This window comes from Oncorhynchus mykiss, chromosome 9 (assembly GCF_013265735.2).
Source record: "Oncorhynchus mykiss isolate Arlee chromosome 9, USDA_OmykA_1.1, whole genome shotgun sequence".
Taxonomy (NCBI): Eukaryota; Metazoa; Chordata; class Actinopteri; order Salmoniformes; family Salmonidae; genus Oncorhynchus; species Oncorhynchus mykiss.
Window position 1 is genome coordinate 45,717,763 of NC_048573.1, and position 14,121 is coordinate 45,731,883.

The window sequence follows — 14,121 nt, forward strand, 5'->3', positions numbered from 1 at the left end:
CAGCTTATAACATATTTAATCATATGACAGTGATTGTCATTTCAACAATCTCTAAGTGCACCACAAATAGATGAACAAACAAGTATAAGTACTGATTAAGCAAACAGGGATGAATACTATCAATACATTGCAATAATAATAGTGATACTAAATGGAAAAACGATAATCATAAATCAACTGAATTAAAAAATGGATCCAAGTACCACAAGCAAATCTAGTATGCATACTGTATTCTCCATGACCCAGTGCAATAACAAACCTTCTTTTATTTCAAACAGTGATTAATGAACACAACAGGCTGTGCATGTTCCTATATCTTTCGTCTAACAAAGCCTTTTCCATTCCTCATGTCCAACAACACTGCACTGGCACTCCCCAAAATCAATAATATCAAGGCACAGAGGAGCAACATGTTCAAACAAATGAATGTAGGAGATTATTTTCTGCAGAGTACATTATACTCTTAGAAGTAAAGAAGCCTGGAAGAACATTTTTGGGGTTCTAAAAATTGCCACACAGAGGCAACCTTTCCGATTCAAAAAGGTTATTTGAGGAATCCCTGTGTAAAGGTTCAAACCGGAACCTTTTTGTGATGGAAGGGGTTAAATGTTGTACCTTTTTACACTGAACAAATATATAAATGCAACACTAAATCATTTCAAAGATTTTACTGAGTTACAGTTCATATAAGGAAATCAATCAATTGAAATAAATAAATTAGGCTCTAATTTATGGATTTCACATGACTGGGAATACAAATATGCATCTGTTGGTCATAGATACTTAAAAAAAAGATAGGGGCGTGGATCAGAAAACCAGTCAGTATCTGGGGTGACCACCATTTGCCTCAAGCAGCAGACGTCTTTTTAGCATAGAGTTGATCTGGCTGTTGATTTTGGCCTTTGGAATGCTTCCCCACTTGTCTTCAATGCTGTGCGAAGTTGCTGGATATTGGCGTTAACTGGAACACGCCTTCATACACGCTCAATGGTTGACATGTCTGGTGAGTATGCAAGTCATGGAAGAACTGGGACATTTTCAGCTTCCAGGAATTCTGATACTGATTGTTGCGACATGGGGCCATGTATTATCATGCTAAAACATGTGGTGATGGCATCGGATGACTGGCACGACAATAGGCCTCAGGATCTCGTCACGGTATCTCTGTGCATTCATATTGCCATCGATAAAATGCAATTGTGTTCGTTGCCCGTAGCTTATGCCTGCCCATACCATAACCCCACCGCCACCACGGGGCTCTCTGTTCACATCGTTGACATCAGCAAATCGCTCACCCACACGACACACTGTCTGCCATCTGCCCAGTACAGTTGAAACTGGGATTCATCCGTGAAGAGCACACTTTTCTAGTGTGTCAGTGGCCATTGAAGGTGAGCATTTTCCCACTGAAGTCAGTTACGACGTCAAACTGCTGTCCCTGGTGAGGACAATGAGCACGCAATGAGCTTCCCTGAGAGTTTATGCAGAAATTCTTTGGTTGTGCAAATCCACAGTTTCATTAGCTGTCCGGGTGGCTGGTCTCAGACAATCCCAAAGCAACCAGATGTGGAGGTCCTGGGCTGGAGTGGTCACACGTGGTCTGTGGTTGCGAGGCTGGCGGGACGTACTGCCAAATTCTCTAAAATGATGTTGGATGCGGCTTATGGTAGAGAAATGAACATTCAGTTCTCTGGCAACAGCTCTGATGGACATACCTGCAGTCAACATGACAATTGCACACTCCCTCAAAACTTGCGACATCTGTGGCAGCTTCTTGATATGCCACACCTGTCAGGTGGATGGATTATCTTGGCAAAGGGGAAATTCTCACTAACAGGGATGTAAACAAATACATTTTATTTCAGCTCATGAAACATGGGACCAACACTTTACATGTTGCATGTATATTTTTGTTCAGTGTAATAATATATTGTGGAAGTGGCTGCTTATCAGAAAATACTGTCATATGTATACTTATTTATACTGTCAGATGTAGGTCAACTGAACCTCAATGCTTTTACAAACTCTGTGTGAATGAATCTCAACACCGATAGCTTACATTATAATAAAACAAAACAGAATAGTCTTTAAGTAAATGAGCAGTGAGGAGAGGTCAAGCTTGACTCAGCATTGCTAATGGAAGCCACTGAGACTGTGGCTGAGCTAGCGGTTTCCGAAGGCAATGGTGCGAACCAGGGGCACTCTGCTGATTATAAAAAGATGAAAGCCAAAATCTGGTGTTAAGTTTCAGCCCAAACAGCTGAGGGATGGGAGCTGGAGAAATGTAACCACTGCCAACTTCATCGGCGCAGCTACGAATGTTAGGACTAAACAGGCCATAAAATGTTTAAGTTATATTCCTCAAGAACAAGATCATGAATTGACTTTACCATTGAACAGCAGGAAATATCCCAGATTCTGCCTTTAAGGAACACGCTGGAATCTGCACAGTGCCAATTAGCTGGTTGTGTCCACTCAGAAGGGGCTGACTGAGGAGGAGCAGTAATTGCTGAGGTCAACACATATAATTAGCTACAACTCAACACAGCGCTGTGGACTGCCAGCTGAAATCAAAGGCATACCAATGCCAGTGAGTGACATGCTCATGTTAAAAACAGACATAATTGATCCTGATTAATGAAAGCAGACAAACTATAATGGCGTCTGGAGATGAATCAGTGGTTTGTCTGTGATGGTCCAGACAATAAAAACAAAAGTGCATAGAGTGACAAACATGTTTGAAAGACACCGAAACAACTAGTAATGCATTGGGGTGAAGTTATACTGATGCACATGGCCATAGAGGAAGGTAGACCATAGCAAACATCAGAGAGGAGCAATGATGACAGACTGATGCAGCCTTTTGCCTGGAGGCAACAAAGAAACATTGTACCATCAAAAAATTGTACCATCTGCTTGTATGCACTAAAATACCATATCTGGGTCAGTGAGTGAGGAAGACAAGAAGCTTTTTTAGGAGTAGCCCTCATTATCTCTTACGACAGGGATCATCAACTAGATTCAGCTGCGGGACAATATTTTCTCGAGCAGACGGTCAGGGGCCCAGAACATAATAATTTGAAATAATAATAGAAATTATTTGTAGACTGCAAATTGATCGCAAAAAAACCCAAACAGATATCATATTTCACAAAAGCATAATCATTTCAAACCTATATTTGTATACGATCACATATATTTCTCCATTATGCGTGAGATTACTTTGGAACAGATTTCCAAAATTAAAATGACTTTGAGCTGATTTGCTGGTGTTTTTACAGTCTTAAATGTCTAACAATTAAATTTAAAAAAATTATAATTATAAACCTTTTTTTTTTTTTTATTGCTGAGAAAACTTGGGGGGCCAAATAAAATCACTTGGTAGGCTGCCAGTTTGGGAACCTTGCCTTATGGGAATTGAGTCAAACAAATAGAAAGAGAAACCAAACCATGTACTGGCTCTATTATCTGTGGCATCTGCTTTATGTAGAACAATGGAGGATTAATATCCTGAATAATAGATTTTGCACATGCACAAACCGAGACAGACTCACACATAGGCCTACACACTCACACACGTCATGAACACTGCCACACGTCACAAACACGCACTCAAAACAACACACTGATGCGCATGCTCGCTCACGCTTGACCCTTTCACACCTTCCCACATACACATACAACACAAACCACTCTCTCTCATCCTATGCTCACGTGACTGTGACGGTGTGTGCTGCTGTGAGCAAGAAAAGGCTCTGATGATGAATAAATGAATCAGCTTTTCTCTCTGCCCACTGCGATAACGGACCACAACAACCTCGAGGCATAGCGAGGAGGGCGTGAGTGGGGGAGGAGGTCTACTGCAGATAGGAGGAATAACAGACTCCTTTTTTCTTTGTATCTGCGGTTCAGGGGCATATTCCAGTCATTAGTGTAGCACTCACACTCCCGAAATAGCTGCTCAAATGGACGCCTTGGCCATTTTTTTTTTATTGCTGAGATATTGCAATGACGTGTCAACCAAAATATTATACTGTATCGGCAGAAATGTCTGCAGAGGAACGCATTTGTATTGTTGTGCATAAAGACGGCCTCATTTTCCGTGGTGAATGGATGAACAAGAGCGGTGAAGTGTTCCGGCTAAAATAATATAGCTGTGGCAGATATAGCCCGACAGACTTTTTACATTCAAAGCTCAGAGGGAAGCTGAGAAAAGCTGCCTTTGAAACACACATCATTAGCACCCACATGCTCATGCATTGACTATTCCATCATCTCTATAGGGGCATTCACTCATTACGATGCGGTGCAGAGCTATACAGTATATAGAACAAATGGCTCTGATGTGTGGTAGTATACAGCCACCAGCAGAAACTTCCTCATGGCCAGAAGCAGCGGTATAGTACGCATGAAGCAATGAAATAGACTGACACTGACTTGAATGGGAAGGTGAGTTCTAGTAGACCTGCTGTGCTATATTTCTAATTCTTTGGTGTGACGCACACTAGCAGTTTTCACTAGTCTCGTAGTAATGAGTGTCCTCCGCTGTTCAAGTCAAAAGGACCCTTGAGCCGGTCTCCTTGCCCCTGGTGTCCAGTCACTCCAGTGTAGGGCAGGATTACAGTACATTAGGAGGGCTCTGTCAGTGGTGGGGCCTGTTGAGGCTGCTGCTGTACAATGGCCAGCTCCAGCTTGGAGGCCATCTTGCCAAACTCCTTCTTCCCCAGCTGCCTCTTCAGGGTCTCCACCTCGTACTCCCTCTTCTTCAGTCTCTCCAGCAGGCTGGATGTCTTCGCTGTCGCCTGTTCAGAAGAAGAGTACTTAATTATACATTTTCTATACAGTCCATGGAAATGTGTTTTTGGCAGAGGAAGACAGTGGCCCTGTTGGAATATCTTCAAAATGTAGCCTCCGTTCCCCTCTTCCTTGAGGTAACCATTCATCTGATTGGATAAGTGAAGGTATGGTTTCCACCCTACTGATTTCTCCAATCCAACCATATCAGATACTCTGAACTAGCCTCCCTCCTTATTAGCATTAGCCGCTATAATTAACACTTCTGGGGGCTGCAATGGTAGTGTGTGTTTGTGTGTGTGTGTGTGTTATGTGTGTGCGGGCGTGCAGTAACACGCAAGCAGAGAGAAAAATGTGCAGTTTTGTAGCTAATCTCCTGCTATTCTATACATTTTGCCATGAGGCTGAGAGAAAATGTAGCAGTTTTAAAGATAATTTATTGATATTCTATACATTTTGCCCTCAGGCTGAGAGAAAATGTTGCAGTTTTAAAGCTGATAACGGGGGCTGCGGGGGTGTGTGTTACACCTCTGTGTGCATGTGAATTATTAATAGGTGACAGTGACATTTCTATTGATCTTTAGATTATGCTAGTGTGGTAGACAGACTCACGCAGCCAGTGGTTGAGGTAATGAGGATCATGAAAAGAGATAGCCTATTGGAGGTACAGTTAGATGGGTATGTTTACTTCAAACAACAAACTGTGATTTTTGTGTGGAGTAGCGGCAAGTCAGAACCACCAATTTTTTGTTGTTGTTGGTAGGACTGGAGAGGAGAGACAATATAGGAGGACTATACTATGTTAAATAATCATTCATTAAATATCACAAAGTTCATCTGGAAGCCACTTCCTTGGAACAGAACCAAGCAGACAAGCAACTTACACTAGTAAATTGTAAATCTAGGATGTTAATGGTTTGTGGACTAAAACAGTGACATCACTGCGTGTAGAGTGAGGGAAAGTATGCTGGGTGGAACAGTATCTGCCAGGAGAAGGATAGGAGCCCAGGATACAGCTGTTTTATAACACCATTGGGTTTCATCTAATGGGTTTTCACAAAGTTCCACAATGCAAACGTGTCTTTCTGTATTGTGTTCATACTGTCAAATTAAAAAATGGAATAAAAAGAAACCAGTTGATACGAGCAGCAGAGGAATCGGGTGTCTGTTTGTCTATCCAGCTGTGGCTCTGGCTCACCTTGTCGCCGGCCTCAGTACGGACACAGCTGTGAGAGGCTGTCTTCCCACTCCTCCTCTGGACTTTCTCCACACTCACTGCCTGTGGAGGGAAGAGAGAGAAGAAAGGGAGGTATGAGACGGAGGGGAGGAGAGATGAGAGGGAGGGAAGAGAGGGGTTTGAGAGGGAGAAAGGAAGGAGGGAGGTTAAGAAGGAATGAGGGAATAGAGGAGAAGAGGCTGCGTTTAGACAGGCAGCCCAACTCTGATCTTTTTTCCACTAATTGGTCTTTTGATCAACCAGATCAGATCTTTTCACATCAGATCTTGCCATAAAAATAGTGCTATTAATATGAAGCGTTTTACGCTTAATTAAGGTTATGCTGAATACTTGCAATATTATGCTGAAAACATGCTGCTGATACCAATCCTCACCCTGATTCATAATGACACATTAAGCTGAGTCCATCTTAATCATGGATATGAGATATTAAGCTTAAACACATAGTGAGACAGAGGGGCACGGGGGCCACAGTATACCTTTCAATTACTGATCTGTTAACTTACAGTCAATTTACATGAATGGCACTATGCTACAAACAACCAGAGAATGGCCACTATGATGACTGGAATCAAGGTAGTTTTGTTAACATGACTGTGGAAAATAAAAGTTTGGTCACTCTAAAATTCACTGTAAAAGCATATTGCCTTTTGGCACACACAGTATCTGCTGTTGAATAAAATGGCTGTTTTAAACGTCAGTTCACAATCACACTGGATTAGGCCATGTCCCATACTACTCATACACAGGGTATAAAGCCTTTTTCAAGTGTCAAGTTATGACACCCTACCCTACCCTAAGACATGGCCCAAACTGTCATTTGACACATAATTGCTGTTGCATAGAATACCATTTTGGACTACCATATATCCCCTACAGGATCGATGCCCCCCCACGCGGGATGGTTGAGCTAACATAGGTTAATGTGATTAGCACGAGGTTGTAAGTAATAACAACATTTCCCAGGACATAGACATATCTGATATGGGCAGAAAGCTTAAATTCTTGTTAATCTAACTGCACCTGACCAATTTACAGTAGCTATTACAGTGAAAAAATACCATGCTATTGTTTGAGGAGAGTGCACAGTTATGAACTTGAAAATGTATTAATAAACTAACTAGGCACATTTGGGCAGTCTTGATACAACATTTTGAACAGAAATGCAATGGTTCATTTAATCAGTCTAACACTTTGCACATACACTGCTAGTGGCCAAAATCGAAATTGCGCCAAATCTGGAATATTACATTTTGCCTCCCTCTTCCATTTCAAAGATGTAAAAAACACATGTTTCTTATTTGTATTTTCTTTTACCAGATATGTGTTATATTCTCCAACATTAATTCACATTTCCACAAACATCAAAGTGTTTCCTTTCAAATGGTATCACGAATATGCATATCCTTGCTTCAGGTCCTGAGCTACAGGCAGTTAGCTTTGGGAATGTAATTTTAGGCGAAAATGGGGAAAAAAGGGTCAAATCCTTAAGAGGATGGCTGTGTTACATATTCTATAAGCGCCTTCGGAAAGCATTTAGATGCCTGGACTTTTCCCACATTTTGTTACGTTACAGCCTTATTCCAAAATGGATTTCTCAGCAATCTACACACAATACCCCATAATGAACAAAGCAAAAACAGGTTTTTAGAATTTATTCCTTTGCTATGAGACTCAAAAATGAGCTCAGATGGATCATATTTCCATTGATCATACTTGAGATGTTTCAACGACTTGACTAGAGTCCACCTGTGGTAAATTCAATTGATTGGACATGATTTGGAAAGGCACACACCTGTCTATATAAGGTCCCACAGCTGACAGTGCATGTCAGAGTAAACACCAAGCAATGAGGTCGAATGAATTGTCCGTAGAGCTCAGAGACAGGATTGTGTCGAGGCACAATTTTTATGCAGCATTGAAGGTCCCCAAGAACACAGTGGCCTCCATCATTCTTACATGGAAGAAGTTTGGAACCACCAAGTCATTATGGGGTATTGTGTCTAGATTGATAATGGGAAAAAAATGATTTAATACATTTTAGAATAAGACTGTAATGTAAGAAAATGTGGAAAAAGTCAAGGGGTCTGAATATTTTCCGAATGCACTGTATATACTTGTATGAACACTGGTACTGTAGATGCTATTGACTCATACTGTATGTAATAATGAGCCTTAGGTTATAGGTTCAGCCCTATGGTCAATTGCCATTCTGCATCCCAATGAGACACCATCAGCATTTCCTAAGATTGTTCCAAGTTAGTTATCTATCTACTTGATATTACCGTAGATGGAGGAAATTTACCTTACTTAAGCACTTACTTGATTTTTGATCAATCCATACATGCTTGAACAGCACAACGAAGCCCGAGGAAGGGTCTGTCTGTCTGTCTGTCTGTCTGTCTGTCTGTCTGTCTGTCTGTCTGTCTGTCTGTCTGTCTGTCTGTCTGTCTGTGTCGTGTGAGTCGTGTGTGTCGTGTGTGTGGACTTGCTTAGTGGACAATCGACTAGTCATGTCCATTTTCGATGGACTCAGCATAGCTTGTCTGAGGGTGGGCAAATGACCTGGAACAAAAGTATGAGGTTCTTGTGTCTGTTCTGTTAATAATGGCCCCAGGTAAATTACACAATTCCTACCATACCATGACTGGGATTCAATGGCACCGTCTGTAAGAATTTTACCACAGCTGTTGTTTTCCAAATACTACCTACCCATGCATACCTGGAAGTAGTAACATTGATGAAGCAGAAACAGTCAGGTACCCAGCAAAGTTTAACTAGCTGGACTAGATACATTTAGGTGTTACAAAGCAAATCACCCCATGGGTTGGACTGTTGAACTCCGTTCTACCAGGCTCCTTTCTATACCTTACGGCTCTTTACGGCCCTGGTGTTAAGGCCGATCTCCTGGTCCAGCCTATTGTACATCAAGGTGAATATGTGTTACAAAACAAATAGGCCTCTGGGTTTGTTGAGTGTTTCACTCCGCTCTACGACTTTCTATACCTTACGGCTCTTTACGGCCCTGGTGTTTAGGTCTATCTCATGTTCCAGACGACTCTGGGTGTGGCGCAAGGCCTCGCGGAGCAGGCAGCTCTCTTGGCTCTCCGTCTCCAGCTCGGTCCTCAGCATATCCAGCCTGGACTGGAGTTGCTGGCCCGCCGCCTGGCTCTCCCTGGGCGGGGGAGGGGAGGGAAGCAGAGGGGGAGGACAGATGTAATAGACACGTATCAATGATCAAATCAACCTAACTACAATCCTGTTTCAAGTCACTTGAGGCAGGTGGGTTTTCTACTCATCAATCAAATGTGTTGACACATTACGTAAACACCAACCAATAAAAGTAGGTCAAATAAATAGTTGACTCTTGTGTTGCTCCTACGGTAGGCAGCTAGCGGGTGATTGGTTGGTAAGAGTGTGGTGCTAGCAATTCCAAGTTATATTTGGTAAAATATGATCCCCAATCAGAGACAATGATAAACAGCTGCCTCTGATTGGGAACCATACCAGGCCAACATAGACATACAATAACCTAGATAACCCACCCTAGTCACACCCTGACCTAACCAACAAAGATAATAAAAGGCTCTCTATGGTCAGGGCGTGACAGGCATATTTATAGTAATTTCATGAAAATTCACTATTGAGGTAAGGGATCTAGTTCATGGCCCTGTATTCCCTTCTTTTACTTCCCTACCTGAGAGTAGTCATTTCTCTATGCTGCTGCTGCAGTAGGGTTTCACGCCGCTGGGCCTGGCTGTGCTGTAGGGCCATGCAGCTCCGGAGCAGCTCCAGGTCTGCGTGACGCAAGGAAGCCAGACTGGCCCTCTCCTCCTGGGGCAGGTGCTGCAGGGACACACACCCCTGCAGCTGGCCCTCGCTCAACTCCAGAGCCTCGCACAGTGCCCGTGCCAGATCCAGGTACTGAGAGAGAGAGAGAGAGAGAGAGAGAGAGAGAGAGAGAGAGAGAGAGAGAGAGAGAGAGAGAGAGAGAGAGAGAGAGAGAGAGGGAGAGAGAGAGAGGGAGAGAGAGAGAGACAAATAGAGAGACAAATAGAGAGAGAGAGAGAGAGAAATAGAGAGAGAGACAAATAGAGAGAGACACAAATAGAGAGAGAGAGACACACAAATAGAGAGAGAGAGAGACAAATAGAGAGAGAGAGAGAGACAAATAGAGAGATAGACAAATAGAGAGAGACAAATGAGAGAGAGAGAGAGAGAGAGAGAGAGAGAGAGAGAGAGAGAGAGAGAAATAGAGAGAAATAGAGAAATAGAGAGAGAGAGAGAGACAAATAGAGAGAGACAGAGATACAAATAGAGAAATAGAGAGAGAGAGACAAATAGAGAGAGAGACAAAGACAGAATGAGAGGAGTAATTAATGATTAGTTGAATCAAGTAGGTGCTGGGCTAGGACAAATATCTGCACACCCTGTAGCTCTCTTGGGTTAGAATTGAAGAACACTGTCATAGCCACCCACACTCTACCCCTGAGAGCATCCTTCCACTCACTGTCCTCTCGCTGAGGTCCAGGGCGTCTGATAGGTCCAGTCTGGCTGTGCGCTCCAGGGTCTCCTCCCCCAATGCTCCATGGAGTGGCCAGGCACTCTAGATTGAAATGATCATGTAACATATGACATTACACAATACTAAGTTGATAATCATAGTCATAGGCTTTAAGATGAATTTCTCAGCAGAGTATTGGGACGTGTTCATCGGGTGCATTTAATTAAGAACTTTTAATACATTTTGCAATGGAAAAAAAAGTAACCATCTGTCTTATGTAACCATACCAAACGTAACATATCATACTAATTTGAGTTCCAGGATTTATGTTTACTATGTTACGGTTAGTCTATGAGACCAGGCTGGGTCAGGTGCTTACCACTGCAGACCTCGGTGTGCTGAGTTTGCTCGTCTCACTCCCTGCTTGTTTCTTAGGTGCCCCCTGCTGGGTGAAGCGCTCTGAGGGAACAAACAGTTACCCAAATATCAAAGAAGAGGAACACTTTGGAGGACACAAAGTTTTATAGTCTCCTAAGTTATTTAAATAAAATATATAGACAATGTACAATGACATTGACCAAGGCATAGAGATAGGGAACAGCACAAAAGCAGCATATTTAAGAAAACATTTAAAAGTATTTTCCCTACTTAAATGTTTATTTATTTATCTGAGATAATCTGATATGGGGTCTTAGGGCCCCTGGTCCCTTCCCTAATTAATCCTGCAATAGCCTTTGCCGTGCTCAATTATATCACATGGGAGCAAAACATGCTGTGTGCAGGCTTTCTTTCTATATTCATAGAGTTTTGACTTTGCTTACTCAGGGGCCATGTTTGCTCCAAGGCTCTGATCCTGGCCCTCATCTCTGACAGAGCCTCCCTCTGATGCTGAATCACCTCCTTGTGTCGATAACCTCTGGACTTTGACCCCTGCTTGGCATACTCCCCAGGAGCAGTGACAGTGGCCATTTCCTGGACACAAAGGGAGAAAAAAATGACATTTGAATCATATTCTTAACTCATGATAGGGTCTAGAGTTTTTCCTCTGAGAGGTACAGCTCAGGATTTCACACCTCAGAAGTACAGGTGGGGGACAACACTAAGTGGACTATGGTTGTAGCCAAAAAGTCAATTGACATGAAGGAAGAGCTGGATGCATCACCAAATGATTGAGTATGTGTATAATGCTGAAGAGTGGTAAGTACAAAGTAGGAGGACGAGTTGAGCCTCTCACACTTAAAAGAAGACCCCAAAGGTTTAGAATGCAGCTGGACACATATTCAATCTCTACCTATCCCAGTCTGTTATCCCCACATGCTTCAAGGTGGCCACCATTGTTCCTGTACCCAAGAATGCAAAGGTAACTGAACTAAATGACCATCTCCCCGTAGCACTCACTACTGTCATCATGAAGTGCTTTGAGAGACTAGTCAAGGATCATATCACCTCCAGCTTACCTGTCACCCTAGACCCATTTCAATTTGCTTACCGCCCCAATAGGTCCACAGATGATGCAATCGCCATCACACTACACTGCCCTAGCTCATCTGGACAAGAGGAATACCTATGTAAGAATGCTGTTCATTGACTACAGCTCAGCATTCAACACCATAGTTCCCTTCAAGCTCATCATTAAGCTTGAGGCCCTGGGTCTCAACCCCACACTGTGCAATTGCGTCCTGGACTTCCTGATGGTCTACCCCAGGTGGTGAAGGTAGGAAACAACATCTCTACTTCGCTGATCCTCAACACTGGGGCCCCACAAGGGTGTGTGCTCAGCCCCCTCCTGTACTCCCTGTTCACCCATGACTGTGTGGCCATGCACACCTCCAACTCAATCATCATCAAGTTTGCAGACAACACAACAGTAGTAGGCTTGATTACCAACAATGACGAGACAGCCTCCAGGGAGGAGGTGAGGGGTCCTCGAGTGTGGTGTCAGGAAAATAACCTCTCACTCAACAAAACAAAGGAGATGATCGTGGACTTCAGGAAACAACAGAGGGAGCATCCCCCTATCCACATCAATGGGACAGCGTGGAGAAGGTGGAAAGTTTTAAGCTCCTTGGCATACACATCACAGACAAACTGAAATGGTCCACCCACACAGACCATGTGGTGAAGAAGGCAACAGCGCCTCTTCAACCTCAGGAGGCTGAAGACATTTGCCTTTCCACCTAAAACCCTCACAAACTTTTACAGATGCACAATTGAGAGCATCCTGTCGGGCTGTATCACCGCCTGGTACGGCAACTGCACCACCCACAACCGCAGGGCTCTCCAAAGGACAGTGCGGTCTGCACAACGCATCACCGGGGGCAAACTACCTGCCCTCCAGGATACCTACAGCACCAGATGTCACTGGAAGACCAAAAAGATCATCAAGGACAACAACCACCCAAGCTACAGCCTGTTCACCCTGCTACCATCCAGAAGGCGAGGTCAGTACAGGTGCATCAAAGCTGGTACAGAGAGACAAACAAACAACTTATATCTCAAGGCCATCAGACTGTTCAACAGCCATCACTAGCACAGAGGGGCTGCTGTCCACATACAGACTTGAAATCACTGGCTATTTTTATAAATGGAACACTAGTCACTTTAATAATGCCACTTTAATAATGTTTGCATATCTTGCATTACTCATGTATATACTGTATTCTATACTATATATTGCATCTTAACCGATGCCGCTCTGTCATTACTCATCCATATATTATATTTATATATTCTTATTCCATTCCTATACTTAGATTTGTGCGTATTTGGTATCTGTTGTGGAATTGCTAGATATTACTTGTTAGATATTGCTGCACTGTCGGAACAAAAGTGTCAAGAAAAAGTATGTGAACCCTAAGGAAATATCTGTATTTCTGCATAAATTGGTCATAAAATTAGATCTGATCTTCATCTACGTCACAACAACAAACAAACTAATAACACAAATGATTGTCTATATTGAATATATAATTTAAACATTCACAGTGTAGGTTGGAGAAAGTATGTGAACCCCTAGGCTAATGACTTCTCCAAAAGCTAATTGGAGTCAGGAGTCAGCTAACCTGGAGTACAATCATTGAGATGAGATTGGAGAAGTTGGTTAGAGCTGCCCTGCCCTATAAAAACCACTCACAAAATTTGAGTTTGCTATTCACAAGAACCATTGCCTGATGTGAACCATACCTCGAACAAAAGAGATCCCATAAGACCCAAGATTAAGAATTGTTGACATGCGTAAAGCTGGAAAGGGTTACAAAATTATCTCTAAAAGCCTTGCTGCTCACCAGTCCACGGTAAGACAAATATGTCTATGTCTATAAATGGAGAAAGTTTAGCACTGTTGCTACTCTCCCTAGGAGTGCCTGTAAAGATGACTGCAAGAGCACAGCGCATAATGCTCAATGAGGTTAAGAAGAATCCTAGAGTATCAGCTAAAGACTTTTAGAAATCTCTGGAACATTCTAAAATCTCTGTTGAAGAGTCTATGATACGTAAAACACTAAACAAGAATGGTGTTCATGGGAGGACAACATGGAAGAAGCCACTGCTGTCCAAAAAAAACATTGCCGCATGTCTGAAATTCGCA

The 14,121-nt window shown here is 42.8% G+C and overlaps 1 protein-coding gene across 1 annotated transcript in view; it reads right to left on the bottom strand.

Moving 5' to 3' along the window:
* Positions 1-1,847: 1,847 nt before the first annotated feature.
* Positions 1,848-14,121, bottom strand: part of fhad1 (forkhead-associated (FHA) phosphopeptide binding domain 1) — a 35,963-nt gene continuing 23,689 nt past the window's right edge. Inside the window, exons 22-28 of the mRNA XM_036988138.1 lie at positions 11,357-11,507; positions 10,915-10,994; positions 10,542-10,637; positions 9,729-9,955; positions 9,038-9,206; positions 5,993-6,073; positions 1,848-4,802 (exon numbers count right to left, since the gene is read on the bottom strand). Of these exons, the coding sequence (XP_036844033.1) occupies positions 4,629-4,802; positions 5,993-6,073; positions 9,038-9,206; positions 9,729-9,955; positions 10,542-10,637; positions 10,915-10,994; positions 11,357-11,507 (978 nt within the window). The 3' untranslated portion in view covers positions 1,848-4,628. The remainder of the gene's footprint in view (positions 4,803-5,992; positions 6,074-9,037; positions 9,207-9,728; positions 9,956-10,541; positions 10,638-10,914; positions 10,995-11,356; positions 11,508-14,121) is intronic.